Source organism: Podarcis filfolensis (assembly GCF_964270895.1).
Source record: "Podarcis filfolensis genome assembly, chromosome: 13".
In the NCBI taxonomy this organism is placed as follows: Eukaryota; Metazoa; Chordata; class Lepidosauria; order Squamata; family Lacertidae; genus Podarcis; species Podarcis filfolensis.
Window position 1 is genome coordinate 18,895,438 of NC_139615.1, and position 22,873 is coordinate 18,918,310.

General features: G+C 46.3%; 1 protein-coding gene across 1 annotated transcript; it reads right to left on the bottom strand.

Moving 5' to 3' along the window:
* Positions 1 to 534: 534 nt before the first annotated feature.
* FGF21 (fibroblast growth factor 21) lies at positions 535 to 5,309 on the bottom strand. The gene is made up of 3 exons (XM_083580433.1): positions 4,653 to 5,309; positions 3,517 to 3,620; positions 535 to 2,088 (listed from the first exon to the last, which is right to left on the bottom strand). The coding sequence occupies exons 1-3, from the start codon at positions 4,882 to 4,884 to the stop codon at positions 1,789 to 1,791; spliced, it is 636 nt and encodes a 211-aa protein (XP_083436559.1). The 5' UTR covers positions 4,885 to 5,309; the 3' UTR covers positions 535 to 1,788.
* Between the last annotated feature and the right edge of the window lie 17,564 nt (positions 5,310 to 22,873).

Below are 22,873 nucleotides of genomic sequence, written 5' to 3' on the forward strand. Positions count from 1 at the left end.
AATTGTGCTCCGGCGGCAGCGGGAGGCCCCATTAGCTAAAGTGGTGCTTCAGGTTAAGAACAGCTTCAAATTAAGAACAGACCTCTGGAATGAATTAAGTACTTAACCCGAGGTACCACTGTATAGTTATCCTTGGCTCAGTGGGGTCACATAACTCCATACCCACCAACATTTCGCTGATGAAAATAGGGACATCCTAAGGAAAAGCACGGCATTCTGGGATCAAACCGGGAACAGGAATGACTTCTGTAAATCTGGGGCTGCCCCTGGAAAATAGGGACATTTGGAGAGTCTGGCTCCCACTACATGCACTTCCCTCTTCTTTTAAGATCAGATATTGGGGCTCTTCTCTGGGGTTCGCCTGCTGCTGAATGAGGATTCATGAGTGTTTTGTGACACGGCTTGCTTTGTGGTGGCACCACAGCTATGGAATAGCCTCTCCCCAAGAAGCCCACCAAGCACCGGCCCTGCCTAGTTTTTATGGGAATTCTTAGACGGTTTGAGATCATATATATTTACCACCAAATACTCATATTTTTTTTATTTAAAAAAATGGAATGCTTTATTCGTTCATAGCTCATCACACTTTGGTCACTGTTACAGTTCAGCATCAGGATACAGGGAAACGGGTAACAAGTGAAGAAAATATCACAAACCATTGACATAATCAACGTCCCTTCGCAGTGCCGCAAAGGGCCCGGGCACGTTCTGCCGTGAAGCATTCTTGTTGGAAAAGTACAGCGAAGTGTCAACATTTCAAATGCAAATCGCAGTTAGAAAAGTTTGTTTAAATAAATAAATAAATAAATAATAGCCGGCGCGACCTGATCCTTTACCTAAACCACTCTACATTGAAATAAGCCTGTTTGGTGGTGCTGGCAAGAGGAAGGAACTGCGTGTGCCTGTAAAGGAACATGAATGAGGAACCCACTCTAAACCTATCTCTTTAATATCTGGCCAAGCTACCAGTAGCTCCTTACATTTCTGCTGGGGGAAAACAGCCACACATTGCAGGTCCTTGATATTTGCACAGGAACCAGCAGCTCCAGAGAGAATGCAAGATAATGCTCAGAATCAAATGATTAGCTGCGGTGCCCTGTCCTGATCTACATAGCTCCTGGTGGGCATTGACCTCATTTCTCCTCTGCTCTGCTCCTTTGCGGGCGTTCCTTAAAAAGGAAGCGGTGGAACAGAGTAAGCAGCAAAGAGCTATAAGGCACAAGATTGTCCTGAGCATGTCTACACTACCGCCTTAAAAGCTAACGGTCATTCCTTCTCCAGAAAGCGAAAATAAATATGCAAATAAGAATATATATATTTCTAAATAAATAACAATATATAAGTTACTTGCCAGCTGTCTCATTATGCCACTCTTCTCTGCTTCCTAACTCTTCCCAGCCTCCTCCAATAAATTAAGCTGACATTCAATAAATAAGTTACTTAAATAGATAATAAAAATAGAAATAACCCGCCCCCAAAAGCTGGCAAGAATAACAACAGGTTGAAAGCGCAAGCGATCTTAGTCTGACGAAACAGGGATTTCGCCTCTGTTGTTGCTGGGTTTTCCTTATGTGCCTGCAGCGCATCATTTGCGCATGATTGGGATGCAACTTTGGGTTGCGGGAGTCCACAGTGTACTGCAAGGTCGCTCATTAGAGTCTGGGTGCCAAGCGCCATCTGCTAAGCTTTCCTTCTGCTCCGTTTCTCCCAAACGTCGAATTGTTCCATCGTTGTAATTACACGGCAAGAAAACCCCAAGAAAGTTTCCAAGGAACCGGATGTCCCGGGTCATTTGAAGACGTAACTAGGGCTGATGATGCCAGGGTTGTGGCCCATCATGCTGAGGGGATCGGACGACTCAACGTTCAGTTCCTGTTCGTAGAAGTCGTAGTCCACGAACACGGGTTCGAGGGGGATCTTGTTGACTAAGGGCAAGAACTGGGAGAACGGAGGCAGCTGGTGACTCCGAGGCAGGTTCCCCATTGAGCTGAGGCTGATGGGGATATTGTAGCTTTCAGAGTAGTAGAGGTTGTAGCCGTCGCGGAGAACCTTCTCGTGGAAGTTGCAGGCCTCCTCAGAATACGATAACTATTGGTGGGAGAGGGAAAGACATGAGGTTTTATGCATTCGTATAATTGTGCGAAATCTAACATCCACCATATCACGGGTGGGGGAAACTTTGGCCATGCAGATGTAGCTGAACTACAATTCTCCATCATCCCTAGTTATGGATCAAACTAGCTGGAGCTGATGGGAGTTGTTGCTCAGCCACAGCTTTCACCGCCCAATCACTATGGAGGCAACTGAAGTATCCTAGAAGAGGACAATCCAGCCTTTACTTAAATTCCTGCAGTGAAGGATAGCATGCAACTTTCTATGGAGGCAGACTGTTCCCCTGGTTAACAGGTTTCATAGCGGAACCTCGGGTTAAGAACTTAATTTGTTCTAGAGGCCCATTCTTAACCTGAAACTGTTCTTAACCTGAGGTACCACTTTAGCTAATAGGGCCTCCCGCTGCCGCCGCGCGATTTCTGTTCTCATCCTGAAGCAAAGTTCTTAACCCGAGGTACTATTTTTGGGTTAGCGGAGTCTGTAACCTGAAGCATCTGTAACCTGAGGTACCACTGTACTGTTTAGGGAATTTAGCGATGGGGAATAACTGCACCACAGAAATCAGATAAGTGTGAATTTCAAAGGGTAGCTGTGCTTTTCAGTTTTCAGATTGTTCTGAAAAGTCTGAATTCGATGGATTTACCTTTAAAACGTGAACTGAATCAAATTTCTATCCCCTTTCCTAATTGTTTACGAATGATGGAAGTTGCCTCATCCTTGCAGTTTCTGCCCACTGGATGTTTTCCAGACACCCAGAAAATCAATCCTGAGGTCCCTGGTTATTTGCAGATGGAGAGATCAAGAGAGTTCATTCTTTCCTAGATGCATTGCAGCACACAAGATAGCCACGCAATCTGCAGCCAGCAGCCGCAGGTTGATTCTACAGTGGCTGCATTCCTGATTATATGATCATATGCCTTGCAGACCAGCCCTAGTCACTATGTCAGGATCTGCATGCAATCAAGAACAGGTGTGAAGCAGGGCAGGAATGGAATGGAATTCCACCACAACATATTGACCTTCCAGCAAAAGGTTTTAGTTCCCTCCCTTTGCCAAAGGGTCTATTTTAATTGGCCACACTTCATAGAATCATAGAACGGCAGAGTTGGAAGGGACCACAAGACTCATCTAGTCTAACCCCCTGGCAATGTGGGAATCTTTTGCCCAACATGGGGCTCAACCCACAACCCAGAGTTTAAGAGTCTCATGATCTACTGTCCAAGCATAATCTCAGAATTTGGTTCAAGAATTTAATATATTTTATCATTTGTCAATAGACTTCAATTGTTTATATCTTGGTCATGCGGGAAAACATTTTGTGAACGAGTCTAGAGCAGGATTGTCCCACACGCAACCTCCTCTGAACTGCCTCTTCCCCAAACACATGCAGGCATCTTAACTTACCGAGCCATAGAGGCGTCCATTTGGCTTCATACAGAGAAATCTTGAGGTCTTCATGGCCTGCATGCGAATGATTCCTGGCTTGACTGCTTTGATCTCCATCAAACCTGGGGGGGGGGCAGCAGAGAACAGGTGGTGAAGGATGAGAACCCAGGAGTCCTGGACCTTTTATTCTGCCCATTCAGCCTATTCCAATCCACCAGTAACCCTGGCCTGCAATGTCTGTATGGGGACCAGATTCAAAGTCAAAGAACATTCATATATTTTTTTAAATCTCTGATCCACTCTTTCCCCTATTCTTTCCCCTCTCAAATATTCATTGAGCCCACATACAAAGGAGAACAAGAGGCCCCTCCAAGTATGACCTGTTTATTGAGCATTTGTCCTGATTTATTTGCACAAAATATAGTGTTAGATTCCATCTGGCCTTTATTGATTATAGTTTTACAACAATGAGCATTCATCCTGATTCACCTTACGGGGTGTTCACATGTCTTCCCATTAATCATTTGTTCATTCCGTGCTTTTCTGTCCGTTCCCCCATCACTTTCCTAACTGCAAAAAGCCTGATCCTTCTTTTCAAGTGGATTTGTTGTGCCAGGACGAGAGAGCACTTTAATTGTGCGAACCTAAAATGCCAATATGTGCTTGAGTCCTTCTCACAAAACAGTGACATTCTGGAGGCATCTAAAGTAGCATTCATTTGTTGTACAGAAGAGGGAAATTTCAGAAGGTGCCGCTCATCCCAGAAGAGTGCCAAACTCTGCATCTGCTGAACTACCCTCTTCCGTAAAATTATTTTGGCCTCTTGCACCCCATTCCATCCCCAGAACATGAGGAGTCCTGCCCAGCCAGCCCCTTATAGACCTCCAACTACATTAAGTGGAGTAAGAGATGCTATCTATCTCTCTGTATCTATCTCTCTGTATCATCTGTCTGTCTGTCTAATGCCTTTCTCAACCTGTGGGTCCCCAGATGTTGTGGAACTACAACTCCCATCACCCCTAGCTAGCAAGGCCTGAGCTCAGGGATAATGGGAGTTGTAGTCCAACAACATCTGGGGACCCAAGGTTGAGAACCGCTGGATCTATCATCTCATGCCACTTGAAAGAACGTGAAGGATTTCCCCAAATACTTACTGTATATGTTCTGGTACCTGGAGCCACGCACCGCGCCATCTGGCATGATCTCCAGGTGGAGTTGCGTCTGGTCGTCCGCCGTGTACAGGTGGCGAAGCCGCACCTGCCCATCGAACTGTAAGAGGGGGCTGGAATTTGGTAGGGGGAAAGCAGGAGCCATGGGGAGCAGCAAGGCAGCCCAGAAAATCAGGCAGACGAGAAGACGGTGGAGGGCTACAGAAATGGCCAGCATAGCTGAAGAAGGCCCAGCCCAAGACAAGAGAATCAGGGTGCCAAAGACAGGGGCAGAAAGAAACTGAGAGCAAGATTCTAGTCCTCAGCCTTTAGCGGTTGCCCTAATTCTTTCTAGAAAGACCCCAAGAGTCCTAGCTTCAACTTACTAGGACTCGCAACTCGGTTTCACCCGGGAAACGGTGTTGAGCCCAGGGGGTCCTGAGTCCAAAAGGGAATGCAGTCCTCTGAAAACTGTTCAATGGTTGCTGGGGTTTGCTTATTTTAGAAAGGAAGGAAGAAAAACCCAAACCACCTCAAAATAAGGGAAAGAGGCGAATAACTCTCTCTTTTCTTGCTTCAGCTGTCTCACTCCAGGTTTGCTCCTGTCCAGCAGGAACAGAGGTGTATATATACCACAGCAGAGGTAGATGCCCTTCCCCTTGGCTTTCACTCTGCCCACATCCTCCTCCCTCCCCAATCCTGCCCGCTCCTGCTTCCCACACTCTCTAGGTCTGCGTATGAGTCACGGGATGCCTATCACCGCTGCCCCTAACGTGGGGTCACGAGGATGCCAAAGTCTAAATATTATCATTCCGCAGCTGCTTTCATGCCGCCGACAGGAAAGAATGATGTAACTTTGGGGAATACAGGAGTTAGAAAAAGGCACGTTGTGTGGTGGGAAGGGGGAAAGCAATGGAAACGAGTGCGAAAGCCTCAACTACCTGACAACCGTCCAGCAACGCACCAGAGTTGATCTGGCTGTGCATCTATTTGTCATTCTGAACACCCACACCTGAGACCACGATGTTCCCCACACACTGAGCTCCTGCACGAACCTGATGTTGGAAATGCATCAGTGGGGATCATTCGGTGTTAATTCTATTAATCATAGAAATCAAAGAATGGTAGAGTTAGAAGGGACCCTGAGAATCATCTAGTCTAACCCCCTACAATGCCGGAATATGCAGCTGTCCCATACGGGAATCGAACCTGCAACCTTGGTGTTATGGGCGCCACGCTCTAACCAGCTGAGCTATCTATCTATTGTTAAAGTCAACTAGCCAAGAGTGGGAAGGTACTGCTTGGGGATCAGGCAGAGGAAAGGAGGAGCGTGGAAATGGGAGAGAGAAGGAAAAAGTGTGTGGCAGGCCCACCGATTGCACATACCCCTTCTTGCCCCACCTTCAGTCCAAGCCTGCACCTAGTTTCAGAAGGTGGGAATTATATCTGTGGGTTAAACCACAGAGCCTAGGACTTGCTGATCAGAAGGTTGGCGGTTCGAATCCCTGCGAAAGGGTGAGCTCCCGTTGCTCGGTCCCTGCTCCTGCCCACCTAGCAGTTTGAAAGCACGTCAAAGTGCAAGTAGATAAATAGGTACTGCTCTGGCGGGAAGGTAAACGGCGTTTCCGTGCGCTGCTCTGGTTCGCCAGAAGCAGCTTAGTCATGCTGACCACATGACCCGGAAGCTGTACACGGCTCCCTCGGCCAATAAAGCGAGATGAGTGCCGCAACCCCAGAGTCGGCCACGACTGGACCTAATGGTCAGGGGTCCCTTTACCTTTAACTTTATGGACATTGCCACATGCCACCAAAATCAACAAAATCTAGCCTCGTTCAGCATCAGGTTTTGTTGTTGTTTAGTTGTTTAGTCGTGTCCGACTCTTCATGACCCCATGGACCAGAGCACACCAGGCACTTCTGTCCTCCACTGCCTCCCGCAGTTTGGTCAAACTCATGCTGGTAGCTTCGAGAACCCCTTCCAACCATCTTGTCCTCTGTTGTCCCCTTCTCCTTGTGCCCTCCATCTTTCCCAACATCAGGATCTTTTCCAGGGAGTCTTCTCTTCTCATGAAGTGCCCAAAGTATTGGAGCCTCAGCTTCAGGATCTGTCCTTCCAGTGAGCACTCAGGGCTGATTTCCTTCAGAATGGAGAGGTTTGATCTTCTTGCAGTCCATGGAACTCTCAAGAGTCTCCTCCAGCACCATAATTCAAAAGCATCAATGATTCAGCGATCAGCCTTCTTTATGGTCCAGCTCTCACTTCCATACATCACTACTGGGAAAACCATAGCTTTTACTATACTATTCTATACTGTACTATACTATACTATACTATACTATACTATACTATACTATACTATCAGGTAGGTCCCATCTTGAAGAGGCTTCAGAGGCATACGTACGCTCATTTGCACCCGTGGCAAGGAGCTGTATCAGTGCCCCGTGTCCGCTGGCTACCCAAAACAGTGGAGGAGGAGCCCAGGGGGTGCGCAGACGGGTGGGTGGGCTCCTAGCCACTCCGAGCCAGAGTGAAGAGGCACAAATTTGCACACCCAGACCCTGGGCCTGCGCCCTTGGCGGAGGCCAGCTTAGCCAACCCCTGGGTACGTCCTTGAGAGGCTTTTCCTCTCATGGGAGAGTGCCTCTTCGCAGACAGTGCCTTCCGTTTGCCATTTATACAAATGCCAAAAATAAACCTTTAAACTTAAATAAATCATTAACTTGAATCAGTTTTTATAACCCTCCCATTAAGTTGCCGCTATTCATGTCCTGTTGACTTTAGAACATCCATAAATACTGTATATATTTGCATGTAACATTTCCTTGCATTCAAATTGCAGATTCACAAATGTCATCTTGCCTTTACATTAACTTTGTCAGGTATTATTGGCCTATTGTATGTCTAGAGCTGGGATCAAGGCCATATCCTGCACGCCAAGATTTCTTTATTGGAAAGGGATGTCTGAAGGACTGTGGTATAAACGTTAGCAGTAATATAACTGTATTTGATGTTACCCACCCTGGGATCTTATGGGGAAAGGTAGATATCTTATGAGCAACACAAGGATTTTGGGAGGCAGCGATTTCTGTCACAAGCAGCACTGTTTCCGTTCTGCTAATGTTTGGCTTCTGCTGAAACCTATGTAACTCATCTCACTATCCGAAATTAAGGCAATAACAACAAAGCAGAAAAAAGTAATGTGGTGGTTTATGAAACACTGAAGACCAAAAAATAATAATGGTGAGTACTGCTCAGCTTTGCTTGCATGGCTTCCGTTCCTGACCTCAAACACACAGGAGAATTGTGGCAATTTCTGTTCTGGTTTCTGACAGAACTGTCTGACATGTCCATAATTGTCAGGCCTGCCCTGCTGTTATGTACAGCGAATCAGCTGCCTTGAGCGGCAGAAGCTGTGGCTGTGTTTGGGGCAGTCTGCCTGGCTGTTGCTGCTCAATTCCCTACCCCAGTCCTGTTGGAAGACACAGCTCTGTGTGCCATCACTGGTGCTGAAGCCAGTAAGATTCAGCTGCCAGCCTGGATAACGTCTGTAGAGGAAACGGGAGCAGAGCTATCATGCCCTTTGCTTCAGGCTTGGGCTGGTCCTGTTTGGCCAGGAAAGGTCCCCTCCTTTCTATCACCCGTTCATGATGCTTCGCGCTCATGATGCTATCAGGGCAGTCACATGCGATTCTGCTTTTAATACTGTTTGTGCCTGCAAACATCTTGGATTGGCCACACTGCTTCATTCCCAGTCACTGCGAGTCCTTCCCGTTGAATCCTGACATCTCTTCATAGCGTAAGTGGTTTGTTTTTGCCCCAGTTTTGTTGGGCTATAGCTCCTCCGGACAGCGACAACGTGTCAGCGTTCGGGAAGCACTGCAGAACAAACGGAAGATCAGATTCACCACCAGGGCACTATTATTGCATCATGGATACGTTGAAGGAATGCAGCTGCAATAAAATGCCGGTCTGGAGTGTGCTGTTGATTTCCCCTACTAAGAAAAAAAAAACAGAGGAAGCTGGACTTTGGAGGAAGCTGGCCACCTGTGAAATTGTACCTAAGCGCTGAGATCAGGAGGAGAGTTCGCAGCATCAGGGACGTGCTATTTCCATGATGCTCTGGTGAGCTTTCATAAAGCAGCCCCCGCACACCCGGATGAGGTTCACCTGCTCCTTCTGACTATGACACACACACACTTTCCCTGTTTGGGAAATTACAAAATTTCCTGTTGTAATTTGGGAATTTCTTTTTGGGGGAAGGAGAGGTTGGGTTGGGGTTGAAGGTTGACCTACTCAGCCACTTCCGCAGCTCACAGACATTTCTCAGCTGAAGGCCATAAAATATTTGCGTTTCTGGCAAAGATGATGGGAGTCAGGACTCCTGTATGGAAACCTGATGGCTCTTTTCCTCCCTTGACTTGTTTCATTCAAATTTTCTGACCTTCCCTCCATGCATGTTCAAAGTAGTGGGGATTTGTGGGTTAGGCAGTGTTACATAGTGGTTAGAGTGCTGGACAAGGACCAGAGCTTTTTTTCTGCGGGGATGGAGGGGTAAGCATACCCCTAAACATTTTGTGAATCTAAGTTTGGCCTCATTGAGGGCCAAAACACAGGTGGCGCTGTGGATTAAACCACAGAGCCTAGGGCTTGCCGATCGGAAGGTTGGCGGTTTGAATCCCTGCAACGGGGTGAGCTCCCGTTGCTCGGTCCCTGCTCCTGCCAACCTAGCAGTTCGAAAGCACGTCAAGTGCAAGTAGATAAATAGGTACCGCTCTGGTGGGAAGGTAAACGGCGTTTCCGTGCGCTGCTCTGGTTCGCCAGAAGCGGCTTAGTCATGCTGGCCACATGACCTGGAAGCTGTACGCCGGCTCCCTTGGCCAATAAAGCGAGGTGAGCGCCGCAACCCCAGAGTCGGTCACAACTAGACCTAGTGGTCAGGGTTCCCTTTACTTATTTAAATATGAGTAGGAAAATGAGAGTAACCCTAAACATTTTTTTAGAAAAAAAAGCACTGACTAGGACTCAGGTGATTCGGGTTCAAATCTCTACTCAGCTATGAAAGATGTGCTCTCTGTCTAAAGTTCCCCGCAGGGTTGTTGTGAAGAATCATAGAATAGTAGAAATGGAAAGGACCATGGGGATCTTTTGCCCAATGTGGGTCTCAAAAACCCATGACTCTGAGATCAAGAGTCTCACGCTCTACTGACTGAGCTATCCCTCAGGTCATAAGAAGAGCCTGCTGAATATTAGTATATTAGGAGAAATTGGCACTAAAATGGCTTTAAAAACAAGTTGCAAACCTGTGTGGAGATGTGGAGAACCAGACTTAAGACTGGGGAAAATCAGAAACTGAATTGACAGATTCACCCATCTCCCTACCCCATTCTGAGTAAACACACACAAGAGTCTGCTGTGTCATGGAATTCAGGGCTAGGTCTTGGCCAGCTCAGAAGCGAAGACTCAGTTCCCAGCTGTAAAATGGGAACAACTTTAACCACATGTAAAAGCCAGAACACCTGTCCTCCATGAGGAACAGAAGCCTACAGAAGCCTTCTCCAGCCTGCTGCCTCCTCCCAAATGTTTTGGACTACAACACCCATCATCCATGGCCATGGATGAGCTGTGGCTCATGGGAGTTGTAGTCCAACACATCTGGAGGGCCTATTGTGGGGAATGCTGACCTATAGGATAAAGAAGTTCAGAACAAGAGTCACAGACAGCCTCCCCCACGTGCAGAGGCTGCGCCACGTTTCCAAAAATCCCAGGTGTGGGTCCTCAGAGATGCTTAATGGAAAATCAGCTATTTATTCTCCGCACAACAAACATAAATATCTGTCTAACCGAGTCTCTGTCTATTTTTAGTGTCTTTTAATCACGAGCATCGGAAATGTACAGTACATGCCAAATAAAGAAAGCTTATTTTTAGTTCAGATGTATTGCTCTACTTACAGTGAGCACCTTCCAAAAATATAGAAATTCCTTGGGTTGGGGGAGATTTCCTGGTGAATTCATCTGAGTTATATGACAGCCAAATGTAATGGAAACTGAATTACAAGTGCCAGGACTGAATTTATAAGCATATTTCACATTTCCCAGGAATTAACTATGTTTAAGAGTAAACGATGAAGAAGAGTTGCCCAAAGGTGTGAAGTGAAAAGGGCAGTCTGTGTTGAATGCAGACGTGGGGGGGAATTATCTATGGGGCATAAGAAGAGCTCTGCTGGATCAGGCCCCTGGCCCAACTAGTCCAGCATCCTGTTCTCTCATGGGACAGCCAGGTGCCTAATTTCTCAGTTTTAATTCTTCCTTGCACATCATTAGCATACCAAAAAACAGCAACACACAAATCCAAGAGTCAAGTAAGAGGCACGGTTTCACTGAATGCCCTTTTTGGAGATTTTGGGAACAGTCCTATGCGCAAGAAGCTGGCATAAAGAAAGCTGGACTAAAGGAAGCTGGAATAAAGTCACACCAGATCCAAATCCTGTCTAAACTTGGCAGATTGAACACAACCCTTTAAAGCATACCCCTCAACAGTCCTGTTTTAAGTGGGAGATCCCAGAATTACAGAAGCCTTCCCATCTTCTGACTGCATCCCAGAACATCCTGTTTTGGGGTCCAGTACTCTGGCATGGTGGGACGCGGGTGGCGCTGTAGGTTATACCACAGAGTCTAGGGCTTGCTGATCAGAAGGTCGGTGGTTCGAATCCCCACGACGGGGTGAGCTCCCGTTGCTCTGTCCCAGCTCCTGCCAACCTAGCAGTTCGAAAGCACGTCAAAGTGCAAGTAGATAAATAGGTACCACTCTGGCGGGAAGGTAAACGGCGTTTCCGTGCGCTGCTCTGGTTCGCCAGAAGCGGCTTAGTCATGCTGGCCACATGACCTGGAAGCTGTATGCCGGCTCCCTCGGCCAATAAAGCGAGATGAGTGCCGCAACCTCAGAGTCGGCCATGACTGGACCTAATGGTCAGGGGTCCCTTTACCTTTACCTTTATTACTCTGGCATGAGTCAGCTGGTTCCTGCAAAATCTTAGGCTGAGCATCCTAATTTTGATCAGCAGGCTATTGGGGGATATGTTAAAATAATGCTGTATTTCTGTTTTTCCCAGGTCATGTGACCAAGCTGAGCAGGCCAATCAGAACTGCAGCTCTGTTCAGGTGAATAGGTTCTCCTAACACCAAACAACAGTTCCCAGGATTCTTTGCGGCAGAGCCACAACTGCTTAAAGTGGCACGATGCCCACTACACTTGGCCTGCCCTTACCCAATGAAAAAGTCAACTTGGAACTTGGAACCCACAAGAATTCTCAAGAAATTCTGAAGTCCCCTGAGAATGAGTTGGGCAAATGGAAGCCTCTTTTGCAAAGGAAGGAAACTCGGGGAAGCAGAATGGAGGACAGATTTCTGCTCATCTCTAATCTCACACAATACAGTCCTCTGTTATTAAGTAATGTCCATTCCCATGGGCAAGATTCTTCTACAGCGCTTACTCAGAAGTAGGTGCAATACAGACAAAGTCCCCTACAACCTTTAATTAACTTTCCTAAATTCCATTATCAACGTTTAAATTTAATTATATCACCCTCCAGCTTCTGCCTTTAATTGCTCCCTATTCAGCGCAGTTGGGGAATTACTGATACATTTCCCTTTAATTAGATGGTTCTTCTTTCCCATGTGGGAATGCATGTGCGTTAATTACTATTTCAGTCTCATTCTTTTTTCTTCTTTCTTTCTTTAAAAAAAAACCTGCTATTTTGGAAAGGAAAGGAAAAATTAACACAAACATAAATTACCGCACAATCCTAACTCTGACTACTTGCAATGTGGTTGCTTACTCCAAGGAAAACGAGGGTAAGACTGCAGCCTTAATAACAGGAAAGTTGTAGCCAGTGGCACTTCTCAAATGACCTGTTGATTATTTCTGATTGATTTGCAGGGAGGGTTACATGGCATTATGTCAAACTGGTGCATTTTCCAGTCACTTTCCTTATTGCAAAATGTCAGTCTGATCTTTGGGGGAAAGTGAGTTCATTGCACAATGGCTCCAAATCAAATATAATTGTGGAACCTGAATTTGCAGGTCTGTGATGGAACCCTGCCCCAAAATAGCAGCAGCCTGGAAGTGCCCCAGGAGGACAATGCAGAAAACACTGGTGTACAATAAGATAAGATGGCAACAACGTTGTCAAGGGTCCTGCGGTTATGTACTGAGCTGAATCCTAGAACAATAGGATCCAGAATGCAGCAGTCTGACTGGTCCGCAGGAGCCACCCAATCCAGCTCCAGGTGGAAGTGAATCAGCGACCTGATTGGCCAGCAGGAGCAGCCAATCAGGCTCCTGGAGGAGGTGAATCAAGATTGAACCAAGGACAGGTGCTCTCCCACTTTGCTCTGGTTTGTTAAAAAGCACCAGTGGTCATCTCCTTTGGTGTTGAATGTGCTGCAATCCAAGTGTCCCCTATCACTTGCTCACAGTGTTCTCCCCCTGGAGAAGGCCAAGAAGCCTCTCTCACTGCTTCCCCTGAGGGTATGGGGTCAAACTCCCCACTCCCCACTTTAACTCAATGTGCAAAATTCCCGAAAGTATGGGAAATTGCCTTCCTCTTCCTGAACGCCATGAGAAACCCACACCACTTAGCATATGCAAGTCAGGAGCACCTGAGAGACTGGCCTAAGCCAGATGTGCAGCCCATGTGGGGGCTTCCCTTCCTCATCCCCCACAGCAGGCAGGCTTGGAAGCTCTCTAAATGGGGACCTTTGCAAGGGGGGCTACGGCTGGGGAGGGGAACTGTGATCCTCTCCTGAAAACTGGTGTGAGTGAAGGTCAGTTTCCAAGCCTGGTTGCTGGGATGTGCAGAATGAAAGCTTCTTTGTGTGGATATATGTGTAATTAGCTGTATAGCACAGTCTCTAGAAAGTTAAATATCAGCTAGTATCTTCACCGATAACTGCTTCCTGTTCAGCATAGCTGTGGAATTACTTATACATTTCCACTAATTAGTCAGTTCCTTTTCCCCACTTTGGGGGGGTTTGAATTACTGTTTCCCTTGCATTCTTTTCTTTATTGTGAAATGGTGCTGTTTCAGAACGAATTAAGGCGAGGAAACCAATAAAAAAGAGGGCAGTACAGAAAAAACGTTGGAGGGCAATGAGCTGAAAATGATGTCACTGTCTCCTTATAAGGTAAGCGGTTGGTGGAAAGTCATTTTCAGGCTACGGTGGGAGCAGCCTCAGTAGAACATGGTGCAATCCTGTACCCTCTTACCTGGGAGTAAACCCCGTTGAATTAAGTGGGACTTAGCTCAGGTTCTTCTTAACCACCGGACCATAGATCTTCAACCAATGGGTCGGGATCCACAGGCCAAGCTGTTGCCGCCATGTTGTTCCTCAGCTAGGGCTCACCAGTCTGAGCCAGGACACGCATACCCTCTGACATTTCTCCCATGAAAATAGGGACGTTCCATTCCATAATGATAATTTTACTATTTATACCCTACACATCTTACTGGGTTGCCCCAGCCACTCTGGGCAGCTTCCAACATATATAAAAACATAATAAAACATTAAACTTTTTTTAAAAAACACCCTTCCCTATACAGGATTGCCTTCAGATGACTTGGGAGTCGAATAACTCCATACCCTCCAACATTTCTCCAATGAAAATAGGGACATCCTAAGGAAAAGCAGGAAATTCTGGGATCAAATCAGAAACTGGGACAGCTTCTCTAGATCAGGGATGTCCCTGGAAAATCGGGACACTTGGAGGGTCTGAGAAACGTTCTTCTGATGAGAGGCTCATTTTCTCAATTCCCATGTGTGGCACAAGGTTGCAGGAGAAAGGCATGAGCCTTTTCCCATAAGAGATGTATTTCTGACCATTCATATGCCTCGCTTTCCTATAGGTGCAAGGGGTGATGCTGTTCGTTTTCCAGTCTGCTCCTTTTCCAGTTTGCTAGGGACTTGCATGCAGAAATGTCAGCTGTGGTGGGGCAGCTTGGTTGCCATCATGGCAGAGCAAAGGGGGCCCAGGAAGTTAGGCAGGAGTCCGATGGCTGCAGGAGGTGAGGGTACCACACCATCCTCACCCCTCTCCCTGCAACTTGAAGCAGGGCTGGGCTGGGCAGGGAATTCCTTGATGGGCAGAGAGGGGACTCTGTGTTGCCACTTGGGAGTCCAAGGTGGGTCTTGATCCTGGATCTGCTGAAGGTCACTGCATTAGATCACACTTCCTCTGGCTCACAAGGTGTTTCTGTTTTATTCACTGACGGTAGAGAAATGGGTTGATCTCGTCTTCATGGCATCCTGATGACTTCAGCTGGTTGGGGGGCTCACGTCAAAGACTGTGGTATGTTTCCACTCAGGACAGTATCCAAACACTGCACTGACGTTTAACCATCTATCCAAATTATAAACTTACCAGCCAGGCCAGGAAGACTGGCATTCTTGTGACATAGTCTGCGTTGCCATAATACTTAAACTACGTGAATATGCCACCTCTTTTAGGAATGTCTGGTCCGATTTGGAAAATTTATGGCTCAGGAGAACATCGAGGAATGGTGTCTGGGAGAATTCCTTCCTCTCTGATTTGAGACAGGAGCTGTCTGGATCTCAGAATACTAGGTTTCTACCTGTAGGGTGTCCTCCTTTTTTAAAAATGCAGGGAGCATTCTAGGTAGTCTCTCCCACTTGCAATATGATCAAGACTAATCTTGTAGGACTGTTGCATCAGCTGCTGTCAAAACACGCGTCCACACACCCCATACATAACAACAGTGCCAGGAGGGCAGATGGGAGTGGCAGCAGAGTGGTTTGTGGATGGCACCAAACTGGGAGGGATAGCTAATGCTGCAGAAGGCAGATAGAAGAACTGGACCCAAACTAACCAAGTGAATTTCAAAAGGGACAAATGTCAGGTTCTACACTCCTGTATCAGCCTCAGACTTTAACCCCAAAGGCGCGCTCCCCCATTGTCTCCTGAGACAGATGGATGCCAACAACAACATTTAGCCAGGAACAACCAGCTGCACAAATATAAGATGGGAGATACCTGGCTTGCCTGCAGTAGATGTCTTAGTAGACCACAAGCTGAACATGAGTCAACAGTGTGATGCAGCAGCGAAAAAAAGCTAACGCTATTCTAGGCTGCATCAACAGAAGTATAGTGTCCCAATCAAATGAAGTAATAGTATCACTCTAATATGCCTTGATCAGACCACAACTGGAATACTGTGTCCAGTTCTGGGAGCCACAATTTAAGAAGGATATTGACAAGAAGAAGAAGAAGAAGAAGAAGAAGAAGAAGAAGAAGAAGAGGAGGAGGAGTTTGGATTTGATATCCCGCCTTTCACTCCCTTTAAGGAGTCTCAAAGCGGCTAACATTCTCCTTTCCCTTCCTCCCCCACAACAAACACTCTGTGAGGTGAGTGGGGCTGAGAGACTTCAGAGAAGTGTGACTGGCCCAAGGTCACCCAGCAGCTGCGTGTGGAGGAGCGGAGAGGCGAACCCGGTTCACCAGATTACGAGACTACTGCTCTTAACCACACCACCACACTGGCTCTCTCACAAGTTGGAAAGTGTGCAGAGGAGGGCTACCAAGATGGGCAAGGGTCTGGAAACCAAGCCCTATGAGGAACGGTTGAGGGAGCAATGTTTGTTTATACTGGGAAAGAGGAGACTGAGAGGAGATATGATAGCCATCTTCAAATATCTAAAGGGCTGTCAAATGGAAGAGGGAACAAACTTGTTTTTTTCCTGCTCCAGAGTGTAGGACCCAAACCAATGGATTCAAGTTACAATAAAGGCAATTACAGATACACATCAAGAAGAACTTTCTGGTGGTAAGAGCTGTTTGACAGTGGAATGGTCTCCCTCAGGAGGAGGTGGCACCTATAATGGTCCCCGGTTCTGCAATTTATTCCACAATAAGCCTGTTAGTCTTTTAGGGCTCATCCAGACTTGTGCCTGTTCCCATGCCTAGAAAGCGGTTTTTTTCCAAGTGGTTTTTTTGCCCTTGACCAGCCGCTTTCCCTTAGAAAGCCTGCTCTTTAGGGATAAATAGGAACAAACATCAATCCGGAGAAAACCTGATTGACGTTTGTTCCGATTCAGCAGTAAAGTTTGCATTTCCCAGCAGTGGGGCAAGGGCAAGTCTGGATGGACAGACAGACACAAGGCTCCCTTTAATTTCACTTAAGTAATGTCAGACATGGCAAAGGAGGGGGGCTATTAGGTTTGGGGAGAGGAGCGCTAAGCCTGGATTCCTGGGTTGATCTTTCCCCATTCTCTTCCATTGGCTGCACACAATGGATTTAAAGCACGTGGTTTCTCCCAAAGAATCCTGGGAAATGTGTTTTGCCCCTAACAGAGCTGCAATTCCAAGCGCCCTCAACTACAGTTTCCTGTCCAAGGACAGGAATAAACACCCCAGACAGAATAATTGCCACACACAGGAAGAACAAGGATATAGTTTGAGTTCCTCACTTGTAGTTTTATAAATCATTTAATGTGTCAACACAAACAGAAGTTATTAATATTGCAGTTGTTGTATAAGAGATTATTATTATGACCGGGATGTAATGGAAATGAATAAGATTTTGGAATGCAGAAATAAAGCAAATAATCAAGCCATCAATTCTAGCATGGGGGGGCACCTTATCTAAATTAGATAATTCAGTATTTGAACTATTGGTATTAATAATTGTATTATAAATTGATATTGTTAGAATGAGGCTATTATTGGATTGTAATTGAAAACTAATAAAAAATATTATATATAAAAAAACAACTACAGTTTCCAAGCATCTGTCACGTGCTTGAAATGTGTGGTATGTACACAGTCCTCTTTCCCAAGTGACAAGGTGCATCTCTCCACCATAATTCCTACTCTGCCTCTTTGCTAATTCCTTCCTTTCCCATGGAATAATCTCCTTCTGTTGCTTCAGCCTCTAGGCCCAGTGTTAACTTGAGGGAGGAAACGCCATCCCTGTCCAACAGCATCACACCCACCCACCCAGCCAGCTGCTAAATATTTATGCCTAGAAGCCTGTGAGGGGTGAGACATCCACGCTGTGTTGCTGCACACAAAACACGTCCCAAAGCACTTATGGTAAACGAATGCTGAAACCCTCAGGCCTCCTGACGCAGGGACTTCCAGGGAACACTTTCTCCAAACAGAAGTCGTGTGTGAACCAGAGACATAAACAGAACCAGATGGCATTGGACAGGAAAGGAACGTTTGCTGTCGTTGGAAGTTAAAAGGGAAACCTGTCAATTTCAGATTCTCATTTTTTCCACTCTTTTACATAAATTCCGTTCTCCTCATTTTCACAAAAGTTTTGGGGCTAGTCCTCATGAAAATCCAGCACCGGTTTGGTGTGAATTTATCCTTATATATGTAACTTTGTACGCACTTTCCCCAAATACACAAATTTTGTAAGGCAATTGCCCCTAAAATAACACATTTGTGTATTGTATTTTAACTTGTGTATGCCTCTTTATATACACTTTACCCTGTGATATGCATTCTTGTATACATTGCTTGAGATCAAGGTGAGAAGGTGAGGCCTTAAGGCAACAGCAGCAAACCGTTTACTCTCCAGATGTTGCTCAGCTGTATCTCCCATCAGCAGGTGGCAAGTCTCAGGCCCTCAGGATATTAAGAATAATGAACAGAGTGCTTCTGATCATGTGCTAAGCAGCCCTTCCATAAATGTAATCACACTTATTTCTGTTTGGAATTAAGATGTGTGTGCGTAGCTTCCAAAAGAGACTATCTCTCCCTTGTACTTTTGTCTCTGAGTATACGTCATTCTTAGTTTGTCTATCATTTTTGGCTTCAGTGCCTTTCAGACGCCCATTTCCCCTCACTGTAAAAGTGTGGCCATCGTGATACAGCAAATTCTTTGCCAGTGAGATCTTTGGGAGTGGGGGGGGGGGTTAGAAAGAGAATGTGTGTCAAAGGTCCTGGAGGCAGGATTGAACCCTCCAGGAAATGCCAGCGAGGTGTACTGTAAGCCAAAGAGCGATTGCATCAGGAATCCAAATTATATACAAAGCAAAGATGCCCCCTTGACAATGATATTTGCTTTGGCCTTGTGCCTCTGTCTAACAAACAAAGTCCCTGTGAATCTTCAAGCTGAGGGCCGTTTCTAGCTTGGACCAGTTTGGCAATGGTGAGCTCATGATAGGAACTCAGGGCAGAGTAACCAGCCAGTTTCTCATATTGCCCAACCAAACAGATGAAGTCTCCAGGCCCACGGATCCCAGAACAGGTTTTCACCACAATGACCTCCCTTGCTCAGCTCTCAGCCAACTAGGATGCTGTGGGACAACATGGCCAATGCAAATATTTGCCTAGCTAGGATGCTTGGTTTGACAGAACTTTGGAGTTTTGTACAGCAAAAACTAGGGAGAGAAACATTAATCAGCGATAGTGAGCGATGGGGACCACGTAGGGGCCAGAAAAATGGGATCCCCCTCTTCCCTCAGTGTCCTCCTAGGGGAGCCAGGAGTCAAGCCACACAGGCCCTGCCCTGGATGTCTGATGCAGCACAGCACCCATTCTGTTGGCAAATGTTCGCACGAGGCAGCTGGGGTTCTGGGAGCCGCCATTTTTATTTCCCAGCATGCCCCACAAGTATTATTGCTCTGGAACACTGACAGCTTTCCCAATGGCCTGTTTTATGAAGCCGTTGTCTAAGTCTGTTTGCAGAGGGATTCGATTTGCTCGGCTTTTCACTCTGCTTTGTTTTCAAGGAGGTGTTAGGTGACGTTGTGTCAGAGGAGTTCCCTTATCGCGAAAGGCCAATCAATGTTGGCAAAGACAAACTATACGGGTGCAACCTCCATTTGCTGGTGTGTGATTGAATCCAAAATAGTGACAGTCTGGAAGCAACCCAGAAGGAAGATGCAGGAAAAACTGGAGTGCCGTAAGATGGCAGTGATGTTTGACAAGGACCCCATCTGCACTCTGCCTTTAAAACAGTAACATACTGTTTTAAACAGTCATGGCTCCCCACCCCAAGGAATTCTGGGTACTGTAGTGTTATGTACTGAGTTGAATAGGATCCAAACTGCAGCAGTCTGATTGGTCCTAGAACAATAGGATCCAAAAGGCAGCAGTCTGATTGGTCCTAGAACAATAGGATTCAGAATGCAGCAGTCTGATTGGTCCTAGAACAATGCAGCAGTAGTATGATTGGTTGGCAGGAACCACCCAATCATGCTCCAGATAGAAGTGAATCCACAACTTGATTGGCTTACAGTAGAATTCCGGAATTAGCCAATCATGTGCAGCCCATTGTGTAAATAATGTATATAAAGCAGATACTTTGAGGGGACATTCATTCCTTCATTCCTCCTCACCACTATGAGCTGAATAAAGAGCATGAAATCACTTTGCGACTCTGAGTATATTTCATGTAGTTTGAGAGTTGTTCGGAGCCCCTTATTCCCTTCACTGATCTACAAATCTCAGAGTGGTTTAACAGTCAAATCCTCTTCCCAGGAAACTCTGAAAAATAAATGGAAGTCTGGAAATGCCTGCCATGTAAAATTAAGATGGCAACACAGAGTGGGTGTGGGTGTGTGTCTGAGAACCACTGTTTTAATTTCTCACAATACCCCTGAGCTAGTGTTGCTCAAAGTATTAACCACCAGCTCAGAATCTGCTGTACTACTACACTACAAAATCTTGCTAGTCTTCATAGAGGCAAGGATGATGCATATGTTTAGATCAGGGAAAGCTTCAGGAATAAGGACCTGTCACACACACATAAACCTTACGAGGCTACAGCCTTACAGCCTAAATTATCTTTGTCAGGTCAGCTGAGAGAGAAGGTCTGTGAAATGTCTTAACAGGAAATTCCTCGGGCATCTCTGTGTTGTGAAGGTTCAGGAACAGGCGTGCAATGATGTGTTCCAATGAGGATGCCAGTGTTTATGAATTCATGGGTACTTGTTGTTGTTGTTTAGTCGTTTAGTCGTTTAGTCGTGTCCGACTCTTTGTGACCCCATGGACAGAGCACCACTAAAACGCAGGGGTCAGTAGGTAGAATTTAATTAAGGTTTAGGGTGCAGAAGATGGGTGACAATCCCAGGTGCATTAAGATGTGTGTTAGACACTTTTAATCCTATGGAATCAACATGTGCTAATTAAGTCAGGCTTCGTTGTGAAAGGGCCATTAAGATTACACAGGATCAAAGGACTAGGTTTGAGAAGGCAAATGGATGGGGCCCTCCCTCTCTCCCTCAGCAGATAAAGCTTCGGTTATAGAGGCTAGAGAGCAAGGCAAGCCAATGCTGATTGCTATGGCTATGGAAGAAGCAAGACTCTTTTGGGTTATAATGCTGTGAACCCTTTCATCATAGGCTCAGGTTGTATATATGTAATAAACAAACCATATATCATAAAGACACCACAGTCTGTGCCTCGTCTTCCCCAAAAGGAAACACAAATGCTGGGAACCCCTGGAATCTCACACTGCACAGAGATTGGGGTGGCGTGTGACACAGTTATCTCCAATTCCTGCTTGTGAATTGCAAACCCTACCCCACCCCCAGCCTGGCCATATGTGAGCTGAACTAAGGGTAGAAGAGCTTTTTAGATATGATTGGGCTCCACCCTCTTTCCCCCTTAAGGTGGCATAAATGCCCCCCCTCCTTTATCCTCACAACAGCCCTGTAGAGTAGGTTACATTGTCCTGTACTCCATTCTTCTGCAGACTCCAGAGTTCCATGCTTTTCCTTTGCCAGCTGGGTTATTTGCTCCCTAAAATACTCCAAAGCCTGTGTTGCCTCCAGAAACATCAGTATTTTGTAGGAGGGAGGGATTCAATCACATACCAAAAATTTAGGTTTGTTCAGTTGAAGTGGTCTGGCATAACAAATCCAGTTTGTTTGTTTGTTTGCTTGCTTTTAATGAAAAAGCACCTTTGGCCGTTAGGAAAGTGATGGGGGATGATGATGATTACCCTGTACATTGTCCATAGGTTGCCCCAGCCCCATACTCCATATATTTTAAGCACGCAGCTTTCCTCAAAGAATCCTGGGAAATGTAGTTTGCTAAGGTACCAGGAACTGTGGCTCTTTGAAGGGTAAACTACGGTTCCCAGGATTCGGGGGGGATTTTCCTTAAGTACAGTGGTACCTCGGGTTAAGTACTTAATTCGTTCCGGAGGTCCGTCCTTAACCTGAAACTGTTCTTAACCTGAAGCACCACTTTAGCTAATGGGGCCTCTTGCTGCCGCCACGCCACCAAAGCCCGATTTCTGTTCTTATCCTGAAGCAAAGTTCTTAACCCGAGGTACTATTTCTGGGTTAGCGGAGTGTGTAACCTGAAGCGTCTGTAACCCCAGGTACCACTGTATATAGTGTGTACACAGATATGCACTAGAAAGGATGGGATAAAGGGCTGGCGAAGGGGAAGATGCATAATAGCTGCTTAATACGGATTAAATCAGGATGAGAATGCTAATTGTTGGATAATCTCCCCCAAAACAAATCGGAATGGATGCTTGTTGCCTAATCTCCATGTAAGCTTTGGGCAAGCTAATCAAGATGAATGTCCCACTAAGTGGATTCTCAGGAAAGGCTCTTGGGCCATCCTGGGATGGGGTCTAATCCCCAACCTCCTTTCATCTCACCAACCCCTCCTGCAAAGCACCTGGCCGCTCCATTTCTTCCACCCCCTGAAATCTCACTCATAAAAAAACAAACAAACCGAAGCCGGAGCCGGAGCAGAAGCGTTTATTTGGCCAATATGCATCTGTTTCCTTCCTCCTGGCAAACAGTTTCATAATCCAACCCTCGACCTTATGCAAACAGGAAGAGTGGGGCTTGCCTGGACAAGTTCTAGTGTGAATTAGAGGATGTAATAATGGATCAAAAGACAGCAGGTGTGATTCATCGGGTTGATGTTTTTTACTGCACTCGTAACAAATAAAGGTGTGGGTGGTGTACATTTGAGTGGGTCGGAAAATCCTCAGCGCCAGCCCTTAGCCTGTGTTTGCAGAGTAAAGGTAAAGGTAAAGGGACCCCTGACCATTAGGTCCAGTCGTGGCCGACTCTGGGGTTGCGGCGCTCTTGCTTTATTGGCCAAGGGAGCCAGCGTACAGCTTCCAGGTCATGTGGCCAGCATGACCAAGCTGCTTCTGGCGAACCAGAGCAGCGCACGGAAACGCCGTTTACCTTCCCGCCAGAGTGGTACATATTTATCTACTTGCACTTT

Coding starts and splice junctions, on each gene's coding strand:
- FGF21 (XM_083580433.1), bottom strand. CDS start 4,884: ATGCTGGCCATTTCTGTAGCCCTCCACCGTCTTCTCGTCTGCCTGATT. Junction 3,621..4,652: donor CAGGTACCAGAACATATACA/GTAAGTATTTGG, acceptor CCCCCCCCCCAG/GTTTGATGGAGATCAAAGCA. Junction 2,089..3,516: donor ATGGACGCCTCTATGGCTCG/GTAAGTTAAGAT, acceptor TCCCACCAATAG/TTATCGTATTCTGAGGAGGC.